At 38.9% G+C, this 22,618-nt stretch overlaps 1 protein-coding gene across 5 annotated transcripts; it reads right to left on the bottom strand.

Moving 5' to 3' along the window:
* Positions 1–1,834: 1,834 nt before the first annotated feature.
* Positions 1,835–20,153, bottom strand: LOC113031408 (ferric reductase 1-like). 5 transcript variants are annotated; one of them, XM_080308511.1, is made up of 18 exons: positions 19,805–20,153; positions 16,507–16,643; positions 12,777–12,874; positions 12,362–12,506; positions 11,529–11,732; positions 11,139–11,240; positions 10,842–10,986; positions 9,998–10,105; positions 9,192–9,307; positions 8,831–8,917; positions 7,206–7,297; positions 6,541–6,599; positions 6,026–6,163; positions 5,048–5,079; positions 3,717–4,962; positions 2,420–2,445; positions 2,130–2,289; positions 1,835–2,003 (listed from the first exon to the last, which is right to left on the bottom strand). In XM_080308511.1, exons 1-15 carry the CDS (start codon positions 19,989–19,991, stop codon positions 4,873–4,875), a joined length of 1,740 nt encoding a protein of 579 aa, XP_080164637.1. In that variant the 5' UTR covers positions 19,992–20,153; the 3' UTR covers positions 1,835–2,003; positions 2,130–2,289; positions 2,420–2,445; positions 3,717–4,872. The 5 variants fall into 5 exon arrangements, with proteins under 5 accessions (XP_080164637.1, XP_080164636.1, XP_080164635.1 ...); XM_080308510.1 differs by having other exon boundaries at positions 2,424–2,445; XM_080308509.1 differs by having other exon boundaries at positions 2,420–4,962.
* Between the last annotated feature and the right edge of the window lie 2,465 nt (positions 20,154–22,618).

Below are 22,618 nucleotides of genomic sequence, written 5' to 3'. Positions count from 1 at the left end.
CCATTGTCTAAGTTATAGCCCTATTGAACCTGCGTTAACCAGGTTTAATAGGGAGGGCCAAAGTCGTAGTTGTGCTAAATTTCCTCGAATTCTCCTCGGAGATTTTCGAGTAGCTTCCTTTGTTCTTGAAAGTTCTTTTCCATTTGTCTCATCGCTTCCCGTCCATTCCACATCTTTTTGGTAAGGTCACTAACCGTATTTTCTAAGGCCTTATTTTGTTGTTTGAGTATGTCAACTTGGACATCGTAGTTGTTTATCAGATTGTTATGTTCTTCCTGTGAAACTTTGGGAGTCTGAGCTTGGGTTTGCAACGCCATGTCTTCTGTTTTCAAGGCTTCCTGTGAATCATACAGATTTTTCTTGACCTCTTCAAGCTCTCTTTTCATTTCCTCAAATTCATGGCACAACAACTCCTTTTCTCTGTTGGTCACTTCAAAATCATGTTCGGAGTCTTTCTCAGTGGCTTTGGAGATCCGTGATTCTCCTTTCACACCCTCATCGTGTGGTTTCAGTTCTTTTTGAGAATCACCACTCCTTTTGGAAAGCTCCTGGAGGTCCTGTTCAAGAAGTTCGTTATGCCGCCTCAATATGTCAATTTCATGTGCAAAGCATTGGCGTTCCAGGGTCTGTCTGAGCTGTTCACTGTCTGTTGTTTTGTTTTCCTCATTCATGATCCTTTTTCTTTCTTCACTCTCTTGTAACTCTTTAAAGGCTGTGTTTGCCTGATGGAGCTCAGTTTTAACAGCCTGTATTTCCTGTTGCATGTCATCTTTTTCCTTTTCAAAGTCCCTTTTCAGCTCACACATGCGTTTTACCATCACATCATTTTCCTCTCTTAAAGACTGGTTGTCCTTTTCCATGTCTCCCACTTTTATAACCAAGCCTGTCTTGCTGCTTTGCAACTCTCTGATTTCTGCTTCCATTTCCTGCATCACCTCTTTCTGTTGCTGGATCTCTTTGGTTTTGGAGCTGTTTAAATCCTTTAGAATTTGGTTCCAATATTCCAGCTCTTGAATTTTGAAGTGAATTGTTTCATTCTCTAGTTGCAGGTCTCTTTTCCTCTTGTTTTTAGAGAACCCACTTCGTTTGAAGAGAACTTCAATGTTTTTTTGGAGAATCTTGTTCTCATTTATGAGCTCTCTTTTTTGCTCCTTAAGGTCGGCGTTCTCGACTTTAAGGTCACGTATGGTAGAGTTTTGTTGTTTGAGAGTTTTATTCTCATTTTTCAGCTCTTTGATTTGCTGTTTAAGTTTTTCGTTCTCGGCTCTCATGTTGCATACAACAGGATTTGACAGACTCATATTTCAAATTGAAGTTGATGCTAAATCTCTGTACCAACTAAAAGATTTTTTAAAAATACCGTCAACTGTGTCAGAAACGCAAGTTTCCAGTAGTTTCCTGCCTAGTGAATTCTTCCACTCTCTTTGAAAGACTGCCAAGAGTGAGAACCTCTCCCCTATTTATAGGTTTTCGTGTGCTGATGTCATAAAGAAGACCAGAGATCAAAGGGATTCTGGTGAAACGTCACTGTGTCTGGTCTGGGCAGTTCTGAATTGAATAATAACAAAATGACGGGGGGCGTGTCTGGTAGCCATGTGAAGACGTGTTGTACAGGGCTCCTCAATGGACTAACTTGTTTCATAATTCCATTGCTCCAAAACTAACGAACTTTTAACAACAGTACGATAACACGCCCGTGTGCTGCTCTGAGGCACTTTTTACATCTTCAAGGCTACGGTGTACGAAATATGAGCAAAACTAGATCGGGGAAAGAGCAGGCCGCAAAAGCCTCGGACCTGTCACGGTTGTTAAAGAGTGGACTCAGGCGCGGAGCTCAGAAATAATGACAGTGCATTTATTTACAGTGCAGCAATGTGACAACAGCTCAAATGTGCAACAATGGTGATAGTGCGTCCCTCCTTCCGTGTAAGCCCGTGCGTGGTAGTGAGTGCCCGTCTCTCCTCCAAGTGCTTCCTTAGTGTCCGTAAATCCTCCGTCAATCCCTGGGTGAACACACACACACACACACACACACACACACACACACACACACACACACACACACGACAGCAGAATGAGTACGAAGATCAGACAGCACTTCAATAACGTTAGCAACTCAAAAACACTACCAGGCTTAGTGCAATACTCCAGCGCTGTCTGTCGCTCAGCCACACCATTAAGTAGCCCTGCTACTAGTTGATTGGCAGCAGCTGGTGGATTGACTGCAGGTGCGGCAGCTCCGGGCGACAGCACTTCCGGGTCGGAGGTAGCCTGTTGCTAGGTTACCTCCTAGCACATCACAGCGGAGCCGGAGGGGAAGACAGGGCGATAGGAGAGACATATTCACACTGTGGTATCGCAATATATAAGTGGTTATATAAATATATGAGTATACATAATAGTTATTATTCATAGATACCTACATCCTAAGTTCCTGTTATTCTTCTGAAAGAAACAGAATGAATGTGTTGTTACAATGGTAATGCCAGGAGAGGCAGTATTAGTTCTGTGTTACATTAATGTGTAAGGAAGTGGAAGAAGTGTGTGTCCTGTAGGAGGCAGTAGAAAATGGATGCTCATGTTCTGTACATGCCCTGAAAGTAAGGTTCAGTAAACCAGTGCAACGATACTCCGGTGTAAGGCTCAGTTATTGTATTTTTATTTTTTGAAGATGCAACACACACGCACACAGATATACACACACTGGCAGGTCGACCGGTCAGGGCGCCGTCAGATCCTGACAGGACCATGCTGAGGACAGACCGGAGGCACCACCCCATGACATGAGTGAGATTATGAGAGCTATTGCTAGCTCTGAAAAGACGGTATTGGACCGTATCGATTCAAGCACGAAAGATTTATTATTCCAGAGGTTGGGACATATTTTTTCTGCACCTGCATTTTGGTACCTGAATGGCAAGCTCGCAAAGTCATCTGCTCTTCGTTTTATAAGCTGGAATGTTAAAGGTATAAATAATCCGGTTAAACGCACAAGGGCTTTTACTCATTTAAAATCATTGAGATCCGATGTTGTATATCTGCAGGAAACACACCTCCGATCAAGTGAACAAATTCAACTAATTAAACTGTTTCTCTGCTTGTCTGCATTGCCACAAATTGTTCTATTTGGTGATGTATCATAGAACTGTACTATATAGTGTATGTAAGTTTCTGTGTTTGCTAGTAACTACCATCAACCTAAGGTCTCAGCTAATTTATCTTTGCAGAGATGTTCATTTGATTGTAACAGCAGTAGGAAAGAGCAGTAACAAGAGTAGGACAGCTAAGCTAATTATGGCTAAACATTTGGAATTTAATGAAAGCAAAAATTGACCTTGCAAAGATGGATAGGTTTATTTAGAAAGTCAGCTATTTACATTTAGTGTTCGTCCCAAGTAGGAGATTTTGAATTGAGTCTAAATTGACCGCAAATTTACTTACATCAAAACTTACAAATTTACATCAGAACTTCTGAAGATGCAGGTCTCTGTGCAGCGGCTGAAGTCTGTGGTGTAGAGGGTGAAGAGGAAGGGGGAGAGGATGGTCCCTTATGGTGCTCCTGTGTTGCTGATTACCTTGTCAGACACACAATGTGGAAGACGCACATATTGTGGTCTTCCTGTCAGGTAATCAACAATCCAGGACACTAGAGAAGCATCCCCCTGCATCGCTGTTAGCTTATCACCAAGCACTGGAAAAGTAAAAAAAACATGAACCTCACAGTGCTCGCCGGCTGGTCCGGGTGGATGTAGACACGATTGAGCAGATAGATGATGGCGTCCTGTGAGACGGGGCTGGTAAGCAAATTGAATGGGATCCTGATGTGGTCTGACAATGGGTGAGATCTGGTCCAGGATGAGCCTTTCCAGGGTCTTCATGATGTGGGAGGTCAGTGTCACAGGCCTGTAATCCTGGGGGCCACTGGGACGTGGCGTCTTTGGTACAGGGACGAGGCTTGATGTCTTCCACAGCACTGGGACCCTCTTCAGACTCAGCATGAACAGTTTATGGAAGACTCCACAAAACTGGGGGGCACAGGCCTTGAGAGGACTCACTCCATCTGGTCCAGCAGACTTGCCTGAGTGGAGTTTCTTCATTTGCATCTGAACCTGGTAAGCATTTAACACTACTACACTGACATACATAATTTTCAATTTAATGAAGTTAAAAATTTGTTGTCTTATTGTCAGTTGTTATTGACAGCAAGATTATTAGAAATATATGAAAAAATGTACATTAAATGGGAAGTTCAGGAGCTGAATCAATGACAGTTTTTTTTTTCAAATGAAAGTGACAAAGGTGCAGATTCATACATAGATGCTGTCATATTAACAGATGTTAATGTGTGAAAAGGGCTTTAACCCTCCCATTATGATGTGGGTCGAGTTGACCTGATTTAAAAATGTAAAAGGAAAAATTGTTAAAAGTACTTTTTAATACAAAATTGCTGTTTGGCTTAAAAAATGTAACCAGCTTGTAAAATGAAACTGGTTTACCTGGCAGCCAGAGTGGAGGCTAAAGGCGACTGAAACTACTTCTTTCTTTGCAACTGTGAGACATATTATACACACACACACACACACACACACACACACACACACACACACACACACACACACACACGACAGTAATGCTTGGCCCAGTGAAATTGAATGCTGATTGAAAGTACACCTTAATTATCAACTAAAAGCAAAAGAGAAAAAAAACATAAGTAATATTTTTTAAAGACATTACTGAGAAACTTTCCAGGATTCGCCAACTGATGCATCAGTGGGTCTGAATTTCCAGTGCAGTCTCTCATCAAGTATGTTAAAATTGATGATAAAATTCAACAAAACTACAGGGAAACACTCTGGAAGATTCTGCTGCTGCTCATTTTTCTCCAATTCCAACCAGAAGTGCCACCAAAAAGCAAAGGTTTCCCAGAAGGTACACAGCGATCAGGCAACTGTCACCTTTGACCTGACAAAAAAAGTAAAATTATATTAGAAATACTCCATCTTGTGGCAATCAGTGATTGCTTGCTTTTATATTTCTTTCAGCTTACCAATGCTGATTCCATTTGATCAGCAGTATCATCTGAAACCCAGAGCAAAGAACAGTGAAATATTGCAGGGCACATTAACTGAAGTGAACTAAAGCAGTCAGCTATGTTTTTAATCATTTTATTTATACAGGTTGAGTTATGATATTAGTTTTAAGCTTTAACAGAAGAAGAACAATTTGAAATCAATTTAAATAAAATTGAGTCGAGTTGAGTAGTTGTGGTGATTGGAAAAAAAACAAAAAAACAACAACTTTCAGAACGATAACAATGTGCTGGAAGCTCTATGTAAACATTTAGCATGTCAAGTTGCCATTGGTCATGGAAAGTGTGTGCGGCACGGGGGGGTAAAACATTTTTTAAAAATCACCAAACATTAACCAGTTTTTGTAGACACAAAGAGGTTGTGATCATATTTTTTTTTTAATAATTTGTGTGACTGAGCCACACATTGAGCCACAGCATTGTCAAACTACACGTGTCCAAAATTGGATAGTCTCAGTTGAGACATTTCAATGCAAGTTCTCTCTGATAACATTAGGTTGGTGGTGCATGAGCTGAGCCTTCGTGTATAGTATTCCCAGAGTATTTTCATGCATTTAATAAATCGAAAGATAAAGATTCCTTTGTCGCTGTACTTCAGCACAGTTAAAGTGTAACAGCTTTTGTTCCAGCAGACTACCATTGAGACATTCTTACGCGTTTTCACTCATCAATTCATAAATACCAATATTTGATGCTGCTGTGTTATACACAGAAAATCTTGTGATACAGTGCTGTTTATTTTACCCATCCAACCACATTCTGAGGTGTACAGGGGTTATACTCTTCGCTCAGTCAGCTAAATGCTGCTGAACTGATCAGGTGGCTCTTCACCGTGCAAATGGACTGTTGGGTCTAGATTGGTTTTTGTCATTAAAGTGTATATGGGTAGTGATGATTTTTTCCTTCATCACTGAAATGCAAAAAAAAAAGGCTTACCTCTGTGTTTAACTACCCAATCATGGACCTCCAAAATGATGATGAAGAGAACTTCCCAGGCAAAGAAGCCACCCATCACTTTCAATAGCCACCCATCATCACTGTCAATCCTGTCCAGGCCTGTAAATATGGCTGCCACTGTGTGACACAAAGAAGCAGGCATTTTAAGACGAGCAGCATGGGTGACAGTGTGTCTGCTATTGAAAATGTTAGCATATCCTGTACATAGCTTGTACTCACTACAGCCTGTACATACTTGTAGTTATAGAATATTCACAACATACTTCATACCGTGTACATTATAACATAATAGACCCATTTCTGTAATATACTTACATATCTATATTATTGCTAATATATATTGTAATATATCTATATCACTAAGCACTTCTGGATGGATGCAAACTGCATTTCGTTGCCCTGTACCTGTGCATGTGCAATGACAATAAAGTTGAATTCTATTCTATTCTATTCATATATGCAAGATGGTAGAATGAAGTAAAACACAAGCTTACCAGCTATAGATTTTATTACCACCGCATTTAAAAAATGTGTCCAGTTGAACAGATACCTCCTATCAAAGAAAAGAGAAGAACTATAAAATCATCAGCTTCTGAAGTTCTTGTCTAAGATTTCTCCTGCATCCAATTTATGAAAACAAGTATCATTACTGAACATACAATTTTACTAAATCTATATTTCACTTAAAAAATATTTCATTTACTGAGTCTGGCCTCCAAAGCTACAACCAGGCTATATTTATTAAAAGCACCATTATTACTAAGAGGAAGGAATAACTTTCACGAGTCATGTGCAAATTAGTTTCCTACTTGGTGTTTCAGTGTGAAAGTGTGCTCTGATAAAGCACATGCAGGCTACACTTTGCAAAAGTTTGAAATTTTAAAAACTTTTATGGCTGAAGTATGAATACAACTCTTAGGGTTATCAAATAACTTTATAACCTCACTTTGCCGAGTGAGCAGTGCATTTAGTCATTAAGCATGTACTGCCCCATTCCTTTGGTTTATCGTGTTTTCAAAATTTGTTAAATAATTGTAGAGAAAAAAAAAAAGTGAGGCCATTTTTAATTTTTTTTTAAATAATATTTGAACAGAGTATTCTTAAATGTGTATAGGCATGATATAGTATATTAATTAAACACACACAGATGGATACATACAGGTGATGTTGTGGTCCGCAGCGCAGCAAGGCCCCGATAGGCTGGATGAGTGAGAGGATCATAACCAGGCACCCCAACACTGGATGTGCTCCCTGGATACCAAACACATTAACAGTGCTAATCATGGGGCATAAATATCAGTCTGAGAGCTGAAACACACAACTAAAGAGTGCTTAACGAATATCAAGAGAAAAGAAAAAAAAACACTTTGAAGGGGTATATTAATCTTGCCTGTGGATGCAACTTGCAGACTGGAGGAGCTGAGGATTGATCTATGGACCTTCTGTTTGATAGATGACTTGCTCTACTACCCAAGTGAAGGTAAAGCCTCCACAAATAACCCCAGAGTGAAAAGTACGAGTACCTTTGAGAGTACCATGAGAACTTAATCATTTCTAGATGTACCTCCCATGAGGGGCACTTCTGCTCCACTTGCCTTTTGTCTTAATGACTTGCAATATTGGCTTATAAATATGCACCAACTTTTTGTCATCTCCATAGTTTGCATTTTGTCCTTTAGGTTTTACATGGTGTCGCTATTCTCTTCTACAATCACATCACAACCAAAAGCTGGAGATGATCGTCCTCCTTCAGTCTGGTTTTGCCAGAGGGTCCTACTGTTACACGGGAGTTGTTTCTGCACACCAAAGCCAAGGGTTGGAGGGGTCCATACCTGGTTGGTATGGTTATCGCATTCATATTAAGTTGAATTATATTAAACTCCCTTGGCTCATCCTTCTAATGTAAAGCACCATGAGATGACTGTTTTATAAAAAACTAAAGTGAAACTAACTGGATGCAGCCCACAGATTCCATTTATCCCTCAAATTATTTCTTGAACCTGTTCATATGTGGATTGGTTGTCAAAAGGCATAATGTTTCTGCATCACTACTACAACTGGTGGAAGCAAGCTTTTGGTGATAGTGGGAAGGAAATATTCCCTTCTTTTCTGTTAGAAACCTCCAGCAGAACCAGGCTCAGGTGATGCAGCCATCTGCTGCAACTGGTTGGAGGTGATGGGGAGACACGACAGGCAAAATGTTATGGACGAGAGCCAGAGAGTAACTAAGGATTAAATGCAAAGTGGTGTATAAACACACTCTTTGCACTTTCTAAGCAACAGGTCTTGCATAGGTGTTTGGACTATTTAAAAAAATGAATGGCTGATCATTTTCTTCAAACAGAAAACAAAGTCCTTGTTTGTGCCTAATGTAATTAAAACTCTTGATGTCCACGCAATATCAACTAAATCTTCAATGAGGAACGTTTGGAGTTCTTTTTAACTTAACTATTTTGATTGTGAAGCACTTTGCAGAAATGATCTTGAAAAGTGCTATATAAATACATTTGTACTTAAATATAGGGTTTAAAAACTGGGATTAAATGAAATCTAAATGTTGCAACATAATTTGGAGGGTATTTGCATTCATATAATCAACAATTTGTATTCAACAATTACCCCCAATTCTGTGTGAACAACACATAAAATTTAGTTGGAATAAATAAGAAAATAAATATTATTACAGAGAAACACGGTTTTATCATTTGATTGTCGCTGTAATGAATAGTACAAAACCATAACTTAACTAAGATTCTTAGAATCTAGCAGAGTCAGTGTACTAACCCCAGACCAGTCCTGAGAATGAACGAACACAAGGATGAAAGCAATGATTGTGGCTGCTACCGTCAGACACATTGCTCCAACATGGACCTGGAGGAACACAAAGAATACAGCATGATACTGTGGCAGCTAAACCAATACATTTGTCCAGATAACATTAGGCTTGGACCAAGCTGTCTTACAAGTCTATTATATCTTGGATTGGATTGGATATCTGAAATTACTTATGAAGTTAATATTTTTAGTCATGAAATTTATTCTGGAAACACACCAAGTTTAAGTTATTTTCAAGCCTAGTTTAGTTTACAAAAACTTTGGTTCCACATTGAAAAGATAATACATGGTTTTGTCTATGATGTCTCACCATAAACCAGAGATCTTTGTCGCACATTTTTTTTCCCTTGGCCATTTTTTTTAGATATCGGGCAACCATCATGCCGAGTGATCCTGTGGTCATCCAGGCAATCAGCATGAGTGATCCTGAAACACAGTTAAATATTGAAATTCTCTCCACTTCTCTTTGTTTTAGGAGTTAAGATGAATTTCTTCCCCTGGAGTAAACATGTGGTCTGTCAACTGACTAAAAATTTAGAGCAGAAACATTTGACAGTAGTCGTCAAATTCTGGATTTAAACTAATGAGTCAACAGAGCAAAGGTAATATAGACAGTGAGCAGCCAAACAGCAACCTTGGGCCAAGAAACTGAGTCCATTGCCATAATTACAGGTATACCATTAGCAGAAAAGCGGCACAGAAATGTTTTTCACATCTTCAAAATTCTATTAGTTTTCAAACATCTGAAGATTGTTATAAATTATTGTTTTGCATATCCTTGTCTCATGAAAAAGGACAGTTATTGTTAAGAGACCACCCATCTAATGTGTCCAACCTCATCCACTGTTTTGGTTCCTTGTTTGTGTAACTTGTGTCTGTGAAACATGTGCAGTTCAATTTAAAGGACTGCAAGTCTACTCAGTATTATAGATTAAACACTTTAATCGTGCTAAAAGTACAAATGAAATGACGTTCCTGGTAGCATTTATCTTCCAAGGACTTTCAAATCATTTAGCTGTGAACAGCTTAGCAAAAAATGACAAAGGACTTTGCTGAGATTATTTTGGACTAAAAAACATTTTTATTTTACACGTATCACTTTGTGCAAGGTCTTACCATGAGCTTTGATGATATCAGGAACATCATCTTTGCCAACAACAAGGGGATTATTAATATTGATCCTTTTATTGCTGGTGAAGGTACCCATATGGATTCTTATTGATCCTGTAGGAAAGATATATCAAAGTTTACAGACACTTGTATATGTGTATGCATGTGTGAGTGTCACACAGGATAACATTTAACCATACCAACATTTAAATTTCACAGAATAAGCTATGAATACGTTTCCACATACCACAACCAATCTCTCTCTTGTGGTGGCATAAATTGAAAGTGGGATTCATGAGTGAATAATACATAAAAGGAAATAGTCTGACATTGAACTTGATGTGAAAAAGAAAAAGTGTAACATGCCTAGAAAAAAAAAACCCCATTGGTTGGAATAATGAAAAAAAAAAAAAAAAAGGTGAGAGTGAATATGGCCAAAAGGCATCAGCTTTATGTGCATATAATACATTCAGCTAATAGCTAATGCATGAGTAGGTGCAAGTTTGTAATCTACTATTTAGATACAAGCTGGGTTAGGATTCCTTTTAAGGAAAAAGACTAAGCTTTGCATGCCTATGAAACAAGTTTCATTTTCATAAACTGGTAGAGACAGAGGTATTAAAAGTGAACTCATTTGACACTTTTTACATTATTGGAAAAGGAACCACAGTCAAAGGCCCTGCATAACCGTTCCAAGTAAAAGTATTTACTGGAGTACAATTGTAAACAATAAAAAACACGTGCTTATTAGATCACCTGCAAAGTATCATTTGAAAGAGACCTTTCCAAACAGTTTAAAAGACTGACTTGTTTGGTGTAACAAACCATCTGACACATCAAATTATGTTACCATTGTTGCTGGGTCCATAGGAAAACAAGAGGTAGTAGGACTGGTTGAAACCAGAAGTCCCCTCAATAGAAATTGTGTTTGTGGTAGTAAAGACACAACTGATGACACTGTTCTGCAATGACGTTGTTATATTATAAACATTCCCCTGTTGGAAACAAACACACATAAATCTCAGATGTAATTTATGGAGTAAGATGGAATTCACAAAAAATACACATGCAGTTCACTTTTTCCACAGAACTGAATGGAAACATTCTAGCCTTGTATAAATCGCTGCTATCACAAAAAATGTAGTACCAGAGGAAGAACTTGTGGCTTTGATCGTCCTGTTGAATACATATGTTCCACCTCAACTTGTCCATTGCTTTTCATAACACAAACGTAAATGTCATCATTTCCCTGGGGAAAGACAAATTTGGAATGAATTAGCCTGTTTTACAAGTTGTGAATGATTTAGCGTTGCTCACAAAATTGGTGGGAATCATCAGAATATTTTATTAGTCCTATAGGAAATATGCAAATTGGAGGTAAGTGAACAATGACTGTGATACAGCAGCTTTTCACCAACAGGTGCTCTTAAATACAAATACACCAAGAGGCTTATTGCTGTTATTGCTTAAAAAACAAACAAATAAACAAAAACCTAACTTTAATTTCAAGGGACTGATAATTTTGTCTTTACATTACCATTCTTTGATCATCAGAGAATCCAAAAGCAATATATCCTTCATAAGGACCAGTCATCTCAAAGTGGACAGCTTCACCACCGGCTAACATCTTGGCTGACATGAAATAACAGCTAGCACTGACTGCTGGGTCACAGTTTGAAGGCTGACTGAAGCACACCTTGGTGACCCCACAGTCAGCACTAGAGATGGGTCCAGCTGATTTCTGCACACACAGGAAGAGAAAACTTTGGCATCATCATTTTGAATATACTGTGTAATCTTATTTTTTTATTTATACGGCACCAAATCACCAAATCTGGCGTGTGGCCAGAAAGAGAGTACCAATTTGTTTATTTGGTAGTTCAATGAAAGGCTTCAGTTTGGTAAAAGTGAGAAAAAAATGCATTCACATTTGCAGTTTTGTCTTGTTATACAATATTGGAAATTTTAAAAACAAAATGCTACATTTTCGGAAATATTTGTGGGCATTTTCTTGTTTGTTTGTTTGTTTTTGTGCTACTTGAACACTAAATTGGCCCTCACATGAGATGACAGTGTCAGCAGTGGCCCACAGCTCATTTAAGTTTGAGACCACTGTAGTAAATAAACTGGTCCTTATAACCATTCACACACATGCACTGTGACGTACAGACTCGAGAAACTGGTGAGTGAACCACCAAAACCTAAGCAGACAACCTGCTCTATTTTCTGAGCTGCTCAGTCCCAGAGGAGTTGCAGAATACAGAAGATGGTAGACTTCCATCAGCCTCTAAGCCAACAGATAATAAATCAGTCCATTTGTAGGATGAAACTGCCAACCAAACTATGTTCAAAACAGACATTGTTACTTACAACAAGTGATCCAGGTTGTAAACTGCCATTGTCAGTGGATGTAGTGAGGGCACCTGCAGATCTAGCAGCTCTGCCGTTAGTGAAGGTCAGGACAGGGCTCGTCACATTGATCCAAAATGTTGTAGAATTCTGCACAAAGGATGCACTGCAGCGACACCAAAACCAGTGTGAACTGGGGTATAAACACCTGAGCTTTATGAAAGTGCTTTGCCAATTTGAGCAAGGCAGACAATGAAATTATTCTTGTTAAAATGGAGTTTTTCCTTTCCACTGTTGCCAAAGATCTTGCTAATAGTAGTGATGATTGTTGGGGTTTTCTCTGTATGATTGTAGGGTCTTTACCTTACAATATAAAGCACCTGAGGCAACTGTTGTTATGATTTGGTAAATAAAATGTAATTAATAGACCATTTACCAGAAATGAACAGCTTTGATGTCTCTTGATGGTTCTGATCTCCATGTCACCTGAACGTAGCTGCTATTAAAGCCTGATGTGTGGGACACAGCCGAGTTCTGGACACACATTTGCATAAAGGGAGAGAGAGTGCAAGTGACATGCCAAACACAATATACCTTGCTGCATAGTTTTAATTAACTTGTCACAAAAACTAATGACACTGTATATAGGACACGTAAGTCATATGTTCTCTCCTGCACAATGCTGCACATTTTCTATACTCAGCCACATTTGTTAGGTGTTTTGTTGTATGTTGTTATACATTTCCCTTTTCTGCTCAGAGCAGCAGAGTACCAGAGATTTTGTGGTTGTAATACAGTCAGATGTCTAGTAGGCCTATAATTTTTGTCTCTTTGAATATAAATGGCATAATTAATCCAATTAAAACAGCAAACATGCTATTGCAATTGACAAAGACTAAGGTTCAGATAGCATATATACAGGAATCTCATCTCACTGATAGTGAACATACAAAATTAAACAGAATGGGACACTCCAAGGTATATTTTTCCTCGCGTAGAGGGGTAGCAATTTTGCTTTCCAATAAAGTTAATTTTGATTTCATTTCCGACCACAAAGATAAGGAGGGAAGATACACTATGGTTAAGGGTAAAATAGATGGAGTCTTAGTTAGTCTGCTAAATGTTTATATGCCTCCAGGTAGCAACTGGGGATTTTACTAACAGATACTTGAGCTATTCACAACCCAAAGCCCAATATGTGGGGGTGATTTTAACATAAGACTGGATCCTAAAATGGATAGTTCTAATGGGAGGACAAATACTAAAAGCATTAGTAAAAAGGTTAAGAATTACATGAAAGAGCTTGGAATAGTGGATATATGGAGATTCAAGATGTTAGTGTCATGTGTCACACAAGAAAAGGCATTTCTCCGTGCAATGAAATTCTTTTTTTGTTGTCCACCCATAGATGCCGACTAATATATACAATAGAAATAGAACATATAAATACAAATAGCACAAAAAAATAAATGAAGACAGAAACAAAGACAGAAGAAGGAAACAAAATATGGAGATTTGAAACAGAGATATGTGCAGGGAACATAACCTTACTGTACGGGATTATACCCACTATTCCTCAGCACACAATGTTTACTCCCGAATTGATTTTTTCCTGATGTTTAAAGCAACAGGTACAGATTATTTTTTTAATGTGTCATCGATACCTGTACCATTTCAGCTCATGAGCCTGTGTATTTGACACTTAATATAAACAATGAAACAAAATCTACCATCTGGAGGATAAATACAAACATTCTGAATACAACTGAAGTTAAAGACATTTTGAAATTAGAAATTCAGTCTTATTTAGAATATAATGATAATGGTGAGGTTTCAAAAGTAACACTATGGGATGCTTTAAAAGCATGATCTGATATCTTTGTGTTGGTGTTGTTCCCACATCATCATGACCAATCACATTGTTGTGACGCCATACTTTTGCAACTTTGGAAAAAAACGCCGTAAAAAAAAAAAAGTACTTAACTTGCGAGAAACCGCCTCTGTCTGCCGATCCAGCAAAATTCTGAATTCTTTGCATTTCAGGATACTGTTCTTTAATAAACGGTAAGTATTATACATATTGTCCTTGCAACATTGGAATTTCAGTGGGACAGTGGCACGGCTGCCCCTCTGTTGGTCTTCCATGGTCTCTTGTGTTCTGGGGGCCTCTGGATGTCTGGAGTTTTGATCTCCTCCATACCCGCTTCACACCCTGGAGGACGGGGCTGTGGCCCCCCCACACTCCCTAGCAGATCATTACATGGAGAAACCTTTGGAATGCAAGCATGCTGATCCACACAGGTATGCACACATGGGTATTCACAGACGCGGACTAAAGCTTTCTTGGCTGCTGCCTCAAAGCACACTGTGCGCTGTCTATCTTGCGTGCTGCACAATATCGTTTATTACTTAGTAAATACTGATATCTATGACTAGCTAGTTTATTGTGATGGTGCTTTGTTTTCTCTATTATTATGTTGCTCTTTGTTGTTTGCTGTCTCCTCTGTTTGTTTTTGTTTGTTTGTTTGTTTGTTTGTTTTTCTCCATACAGGTGACCCAGGAGTTTTTTGTTTTTTTTTCTCTCTCTTCCCCCCCCTTCTCACCGTCTCTTCTCCCCTTTGGTTTTCTTTCTTTCTCTCCCCCCCTCTCTCTCTCATTCATTCCCCCTGTCCTATTTATTAAAAAAAAAAAAAAAAAAAAAAATGACAAAGGATGAACTGAAGCTCTGCCATCACGTAATGTCGCATACTGCTGTTTCTGATGTCATTTAAAAAAAAAAAAAAAAAAAAAAAAACATTGGAATTTCATAAATGAATGACTCACTTGGCTTGCAAAAGTATTACGTCACAACAAGGTGATCGATCACTTGCAATGTTGAACCTTGAACAACATTTATTATGATGATGTGGGAACAACACCAACACGAAGATATCAGATCATCCGCTTTAAAAGCAGTAGTTCGTGGTAAGATCATAGCCATCTCCTCTGTGCTAAAGAAGTGCAGAAAGCAAAAACTACAAGAGCTAGAAAGTACATTTAAAAAAAATTGGTGAAAGAACACTCAGTTTCACTATGTAACTCAGTCAGGACAAAAATAAAGGAAGTACGGAGGGAGACAGATGCGATAAATATAGAAGAGGTTCAAAAGAACCTTCTGCTTACAAAACAACGGTACTATGATACAGGAGGAAAAGCATTAAAACTTCTGTCATAAGGTTAAGAAAACAACAGGCAGAAAGAACAGTCTAGAACAGTCTAGAAAGAGGAACCCATCGAGGATGTGGAGCTTCCGCACTTCTGTTTTCTCTATTTGTCAATATATAAGACAAAGCGTAGAAATAACAGGGGTCCCCCATGGGTTGCCCTATTTGCTGATGATATATTGATTTTCTTGACTAATCCAACTGAATCACTTTCAAATGTGATGAGATTGTTAGACGACTATGGTTTTCTTTCAGGATATAAAATTAACATGAATAAAACTCAAGTATTAAAGCTTAACTACCATCCAACAACTAAAATTAAAAACGCATAACGGTAAATGGAACTGGGACTCAGACCACATCAAATATTTGGGGGTTGTGCTGACTGAAGATCCAACTAAACTGTTTGAAGCCAATTATGACCCTTTGCTCTCAATGATTAAGAAAGACTTGCAAAGATGGAAAACTGTTCCCTTCTTGACGCTGCAGTCTCGGGTGGAATCAATTAGGATGAATGTCCTCCCTCGCTTACTGTATCTATTTCAAAGCTTACCGATTTGGATACCACAGAAACATTTTGAGGTATGACAGAATATTGGCCAAGTATATCTGGCAAAATAAAAGAGCAAGAATTAAATATAAAACAATGCAACTATTGGACGAAAAATGGGGCATCAGTTTACAATGCCTTTGTGACTATTATTATGCAGCCCAATTAAGACCCCTGATATGTTTATGTTCACCAACCTATTCCTCAGGCTGGAAAGATGTTGAAGGGACGGTTATAAATGGGGTGCCAATTATGGCACTTTTGGCAGATAAGAACATTGTTATTGAAAACTTAAAAATAAATATATTAAAAAAAAAAAAAGAATGACAGCAAAAACTTAGGCATCAAACTGATAGCAGACTTAAGTTCCAGTACATAAACATGCTGCTCAAATTAACTTCCAGAATACTCACAGCTCTCTGGCTGCAGGTGAGGAGTTGAGCAGCCCCTTCTGGTATGGCAAAGGAACCCACAGGACTCTTGCTTCCCAGTTCTCTAGCCTCCAATAGGAAACCAGTAAATGGTGTAGAGGCTGGACCCTGCAGCTCAACTTGGAATCAGAAAAACAAAAATGAAGAAGAATGAAACTGGTGTTATTCTTTGACAATAAGATTTTTGAAAAATAACCTTAGTCACTTTTAGGGCTGCAACGATCAACTTACTCAAATACCTTTATTATTTCAAAAAAAGAGAAAGAAAAAAGAATTATCAAAGATTTTAGGAGGAGTTGATGCTTCATTTAATGCATGACTGGAGAGCTCAGTTGTCAACATGTAAATGCAAGCGTGTCACCCACATCTGCGGCTAAAACATATTTACAATAGAAATGTTTCTAGGAGCACGGCTGTGCATAACAGTCATGACAGCCTTAAGCCCAAGCAGCCTCTGTTTACACAAAAAAACTGATAACACAACAGCCGCAGTGACAATGATGTTATCACAGTTTAACATGGAGCCCGAGTCAGTCTACACACAACACAAAGAGCAAAGAGGTTCATGTGGAGTGAAAGAAAACATTTTTCTAGCGCCCAAAACAGCAGCACTTCGAAATGTAACCACCATTAAAACCTTTACTCGAGTCCTTCAGTCTCCCTGTTTAACAAGCACCAACGTGGGGAAAAAGGTGAACTTTGTAGCTGCTTTATCCACTGCCATTTGTTTTACACAGAAAAACATCTACCGTAAGTTACGAAAGTTTCATTAAAATATACTGATGAACTGTTAACTTAGACTGGTACAATGCTTAAATCAGGCAGCTTGCTTGGGGCTAAATGGCAGCCATTTCGCTTTCTATCACACTTACACCTCCAGAAAGCTGGCGCGACTAAGACTGTGAAAGGACCCGACATGACTCAGCACATGTTGTCTATGCTTTGGTCCACCAGCACCTGGCGTGTACACCCTTGGTACCTTACCAGAACCCAGTATGTCTCTCTTATACCAGGGGAAGGGTGGCGCCGATGTCACCACAATATTGAGGCTCGCCGGCCAGTTACAGAAGAGCCACGGCTGCAACCACCTGACTGCGGCATCATGAAGTCACTTTGCCAGTTGCTTCTCCACATGCCAGAAGCAGTGCCAATGATCTTTGGGAGGCCAAGCCATCACATCATTTGTCATCGCTGTGGCGGGAAGGCTCACAGCAACAGCTTGGGCCTTCCCTGAGAGCAGCGGCAACAAGCGGAGGGTTCGCTCTTTACCCAGCCACCGGCACGCCTCCTCTGTAGCCACAAAGACCCCTAGAAACACCCTAGGGGTGTTCCTTCTCCACCATCCGGTAAGCGTCATGGGGGAAATGGCGGGGGAGTTTTCCAACACCTCTGTCTGATGTTCGACTTGGGGCTGCAGCATCACCAGTCATTTGCGATGCACTGCTGCCTGCTCCTGTTGCGTCGCCACCAGCTGCATCACAATCTGACCAAGCGCCTCAGTTGGTTGCACAGGTTAGGGCTCCAACATGATCCAAAATGTCATGTGTGGCTGTGTGGCAGGCAGGATGAAGGACCCAAATGCAGGACTCGTACACGGAAAAGGAAACTTAAAGCAGCAGCTTTATATGCTGGGAAAAATACTCCATAAAATAAACTCATCATAAACAAGCCAAAACCCTGAACATGGAAACTAAGAACTAAACACTGGATAACTAGAAACAGAAAGACTATAGGAACAATGGAAACCAGAAACACTGGGACAACATGACAAGAGGCAGAGGAAAACACAGGGCTTACATACACAAGGGAGAAACAAGGGAATGACACACAGAAGGAGAGCACAGACATAATAAAAATAATATCAATAATCAAAATGATAAATGGCCTGTATTTGTATATTGCTTTACTTAGTCCCTAGGGACCCCAAAGCGCTTTACACTACATTCAGTCATCCGACCATTCACACACTGGTGATGGCAAGCTACATTGTAGCCACAGCTGCCCTGGGGTGCACTGACAGAGGCGAGCACAAAACACAAAAACTGGGTCACCACACTCAGGACCATGACACGAAAGGACCCAACACAACTCGGGTATATGTTGTTTATGCTTGTGCTTCATTTCCCACTTCAGCAGCATGATGTCGGTACAAGCGGTTACTAAAATAGAGAAAGCATATTGTTTTGCCAACCTCCCCCTGTCAAGATGCCCTGAACCTGCTGTTCCAGCCCTCCTCTGCAGCCAAGCCACAAACCATACTTATCACAATGCTTTCATAAAATTTCTGATTTAAAGACAAATAATACATTTTTAAATTAGATTAATACTTTAAATATATAATTTAAAATTTATTTAAGTGTAAAACTCATTCACTAGCCAACCTAGTCAACGGAAACACGCACGCACACACACACACACCCACCCACCCACCCTCATCCAGGAGATACAATACTGTCAACTCTTTTTGGTTAAGAGGTGGAATCTGACCAAAGAAAGGGACCACTGAGTTTTTATTCTCACCAGCTAAAAAACAATTCTGTTTTACACTGCTGAAGAAATACCTTAAAGTACAAGTCATCTTTATTGTATTATTACTATGAACTAGAACAAACTCCCAATTAACAGTTTGCATTTTATTCAGAGTCAGACAGTTTTCAGTCATGTGATGATCACAAAACAAAGTTGTACTATATTACAAGCTAATCTCCAAAAAACATCCCAAATTGTAACTTGTATTTTTATTCCTATTTATCCCCTTCGTGTGTGTGTATGTATGTATGTGTATATATATATATATATATATATGTGTGTATGTATGTATGTATGTATGTATGTATGTATGTATGTATGTATGTATGTATGTATATTTTATTTATATATGTCTCTGTATATATATATATATATATATATATATATATATATATATATATATATATATATATATATATATATATATATATATATATATATATATATATATGTGTGTGTGTGTGTGTGTGTGTGTGTGTGTGTGTGTGTGTGTGTGTGTGTATAATATTCTGTAACTGTAACTTCTGTCGGTGCTGTGCTTTTGGAAACCGAGTTTCCCAGAGGAACCCACCCGAGGGATTAATAAAGTTTTATCTTATCTTATCATAGTTCACACGCTGGTTTGCCATCTCCCACAAAATCACCTCCAAAACACACTACAAATTTCACCAATAATTCATTTCCTTATAAACCACTGAATCGAGTGACATACCAACGGCCGTCGAGCTTTCTCTCACTCATGTTTACTTACCTATGACATCCTCTCCGAGTCCGTAGCGCCTTTGCTCTGTAGTGACAGTGAAGGGGGACGGTGCAGTCTGTGGGCTCAGCCCAGAGTGGTGGAGTTCCATGTCTTCACAGCTGTCTATAACCACACCTGAGCCGTGGCCCCGGACCAGCGGAGCAGTGCACAGCAGCAGCAACACAGGAAGAGCCATTGCAACAAAAGTATTTTCCAGTCGACTCCTCTCTGTAGTCAAGAAAAACTGCAAAACAGAGTATCACAGTACTACCGACGAGCGGGGTGGAGCACTGAATCTGGGTGCGACGCTCGATACTTCTGTTTCGACAGCATGTCGAATTTAGAAACGGTAGATGTTTTGAAATTCCGTGATTAAATACACCCACGTCACGTGACCATGGAGTTTCCAAAGGTGACTTACTGTGTTCAGGCGGAGGAGGAGACGGGATTCCTATTTTTACAAACCAGAGCACACGCGTGTGTAAAGGAAAATGGAATTGTTTTTTGGGGTGTGAATTGGGAAGACCAGTATATGTTCATAAGATTGTTGGGTTTTCCTCTGTATCTATTATTGTACGATCTACAATATAAAGCACCTGGAGGCGACTGCTGTTGTGATTTGGCGCTATATAACTAAAATTAAATTGAATTGAATAGAAAAACCCACTTAAACGCCGAGATCCAAATAGCAGATAAATAATAAATAGTCTATCGTCCTCTTCTTTCTCCTCAATATGATTGATGTCACAAAGATTAGAAAGAAAGACTGCTAGGTGAGCTTCATTAACTCAGCAAAGAAAGAGCGAGAGCGGGGGATAAATGCCAATGTCACAGTATATGACATGCATAATAGTTTCTAATAAACTTCAGTAGAGATTCTTTTCTTTGCTAAGCAAACCATCAAAATGTTTTTTTCCGATTTAAAAGGCATTAATCAACGGGAAATGAACTTGCGAATAGTCATAATCACCCTATGGCAACTTGATAAACGTTATTTTTTCTAAATAAGGAAAAAAAACAACCTTGTACTGACTTAAATATTCATTTTTGAATGAACTGTTTGGCAGTGTGCAGAACAAACCAAACAAACAAAAGTTTGCTGGGGATAGGCTGGAAAAATCGAAAAAGATTCAGCCCCAAAACAGCTGAGAACCTGTTTATGTGGTAAACATATCAGTTTTTCCCTGTAGAGACAAGGGCTCAGCCCAGGGTGGTGAGTTGCATGTCTTTGAGCAGTAGCCCCAGCAGACCAGTACACACCAGAAGTTCCATTGCAATTAAATTATTATGTTATAGGTAATCCATTACTGCAGTGAGTGGAAAAACACAGACCGTAAATGACACAGTTATTGGATAGGTTTCACCGGAGATGAAAGGGCCAACAATGCTGCTGACTTCACCGTGACTCAGCAGAACTTCTAAACCTGATTTTCAGGAAAGATCCACAATAAAATTTACTCAGCAGTAACAACAAGTGTCTGTTTTTTGGTTACAACTGTATTTTCATATTCCTTTTCCCTCATCTTTCACACTTTGTTGTCATGTAATCCTGATGGCAGACCTGGTTTAGGGTGTATATTTTTCAGTAAACTTTTAACAGCATATGACTTGATGCACGCTGAGTCGCACAGGAAAGGAAATCCCAAAAGGTTGATTCTGTTCATATGGACATATGGATGTAGAGCAAAAAGGATTTTTTCTAGTGAAGATAAGAACAAATTTAATTTAAAAATGTATTTTTATACCTTCAGTTTTATTGTTGTAAGTTTTTTATTTCCTACAAGGAATCACGAGGAATAGGTTTGAATATGTTAGTCTAAAACCAGAGTTGATAGCTGATATATTTCTCACCTCCTCACTCTCTACATGGGAATACCGAGCTAAGGAGAGGTGATGCCAGTGGAGTTAAAAGGGTCAAAAGGTTTTGACTGAACATGCTTGAACAATGTTTTCACTTTGCTTGTGTTCTTACAGTTGTTTTCTTAACTGTCACTGTGTGTGCAATGGCCTACAGGAGAAACTTGCCTTTTCATGTTTCATGAATTAGCAGATGTCAGTTACACAGTTCTGCAACCAAAACACTGCATAGGATCTTTCGACTGTTTTTCTTTTATAGATTTTTACTCACTGAAACCGGAAAAAATACTTTTTAAATTCCATCTTGTCAGGTTTTCTTGCAGAACTCATGTTTTTAGTTTAATTAAGTGTACAATTTCCCTTTTTAAATCTAGTATCCATATACTCGAGTCACAAATCCATATCCAATAATGATATCGTACATTCATTTAATATTTCTAAGAGCAAGACTCGAGAGAAATAAAAATAGAAAATGTGAGGAATTGAAGGGGGGGCAGTAGGTGGGGAGGGGACGGTGGGTTTGGTGGTGTGAGGAGCTCAGATGATCATGTCCCAACAGAAATCTCGGAAAAATTATGCATAGTTATAGTAGTATATAGTAGTATATATAATAGTATATTTCTTGATTATTCACAGAATGAATGTTTGGGCTAGAAAAAAACCCCTTAAAAAACATGTTTCTTTCAATTATAGATTTTATTTAGTTATTTAATCAATTTTTTACCCCCAAAGTCTTGAAAGTAAAAGAAATTCCACAGGTCACTGCTGGTATCACAGACAGCATTTTGAGGTCCTCAGTCCTCCCCATCAGGTTCATGGGAGACTGTGACAGCTTATATTTTGCTTTAATGCAGAGATTGCCATATCACAGTGATATCCCATACCTTATGATGCTCTCCAGTACATCCTGATAGAACAGAAACAGAATTTGCTGGCTGTGGTTGTAACATGCTCTGATATTATGTT

This window comes from Astatotilapia calliptera, chromosome 11 (assembly GCF_964374335.1).
Source record: "Astatotilapia calliptera chromosome 11, fAstCal68.1, whole genome shotgun sequence".
Lineage (NCBI taxonomy): Eukaryota > Metazoa > Chordata > Actinopteri > Cichliformes > Cichlidae > Astatotilapia > Astatotilapia calliptera.
This window is presented reverse-complemented; position numbering and strand designations above follow the sequence as displayed.

Coding starts and splice junctions, on each gene's coding strand:
- LOC113031408 (XM_080308507.1), bottom strand. CDS start 19,991: ATGGCTCTTCCTGTGTTGCTGCTGCTGTGCACTGCTCCGCTGGTCCGG. Junction 11,733..12,361: donor TACAACCTGGATCACTTGTT/GTAAGTAACAAT, acceptor CTGTGTGTGCAG/AAATCAGCTGGACCCATCTC. Junction 6,164..6,540: donor GGTAATAAAATCTATAGCTG/GTAAGCTTGTGT, acceptor TGTGTCACACAG/TGGCAGCCATATTTACAGGC.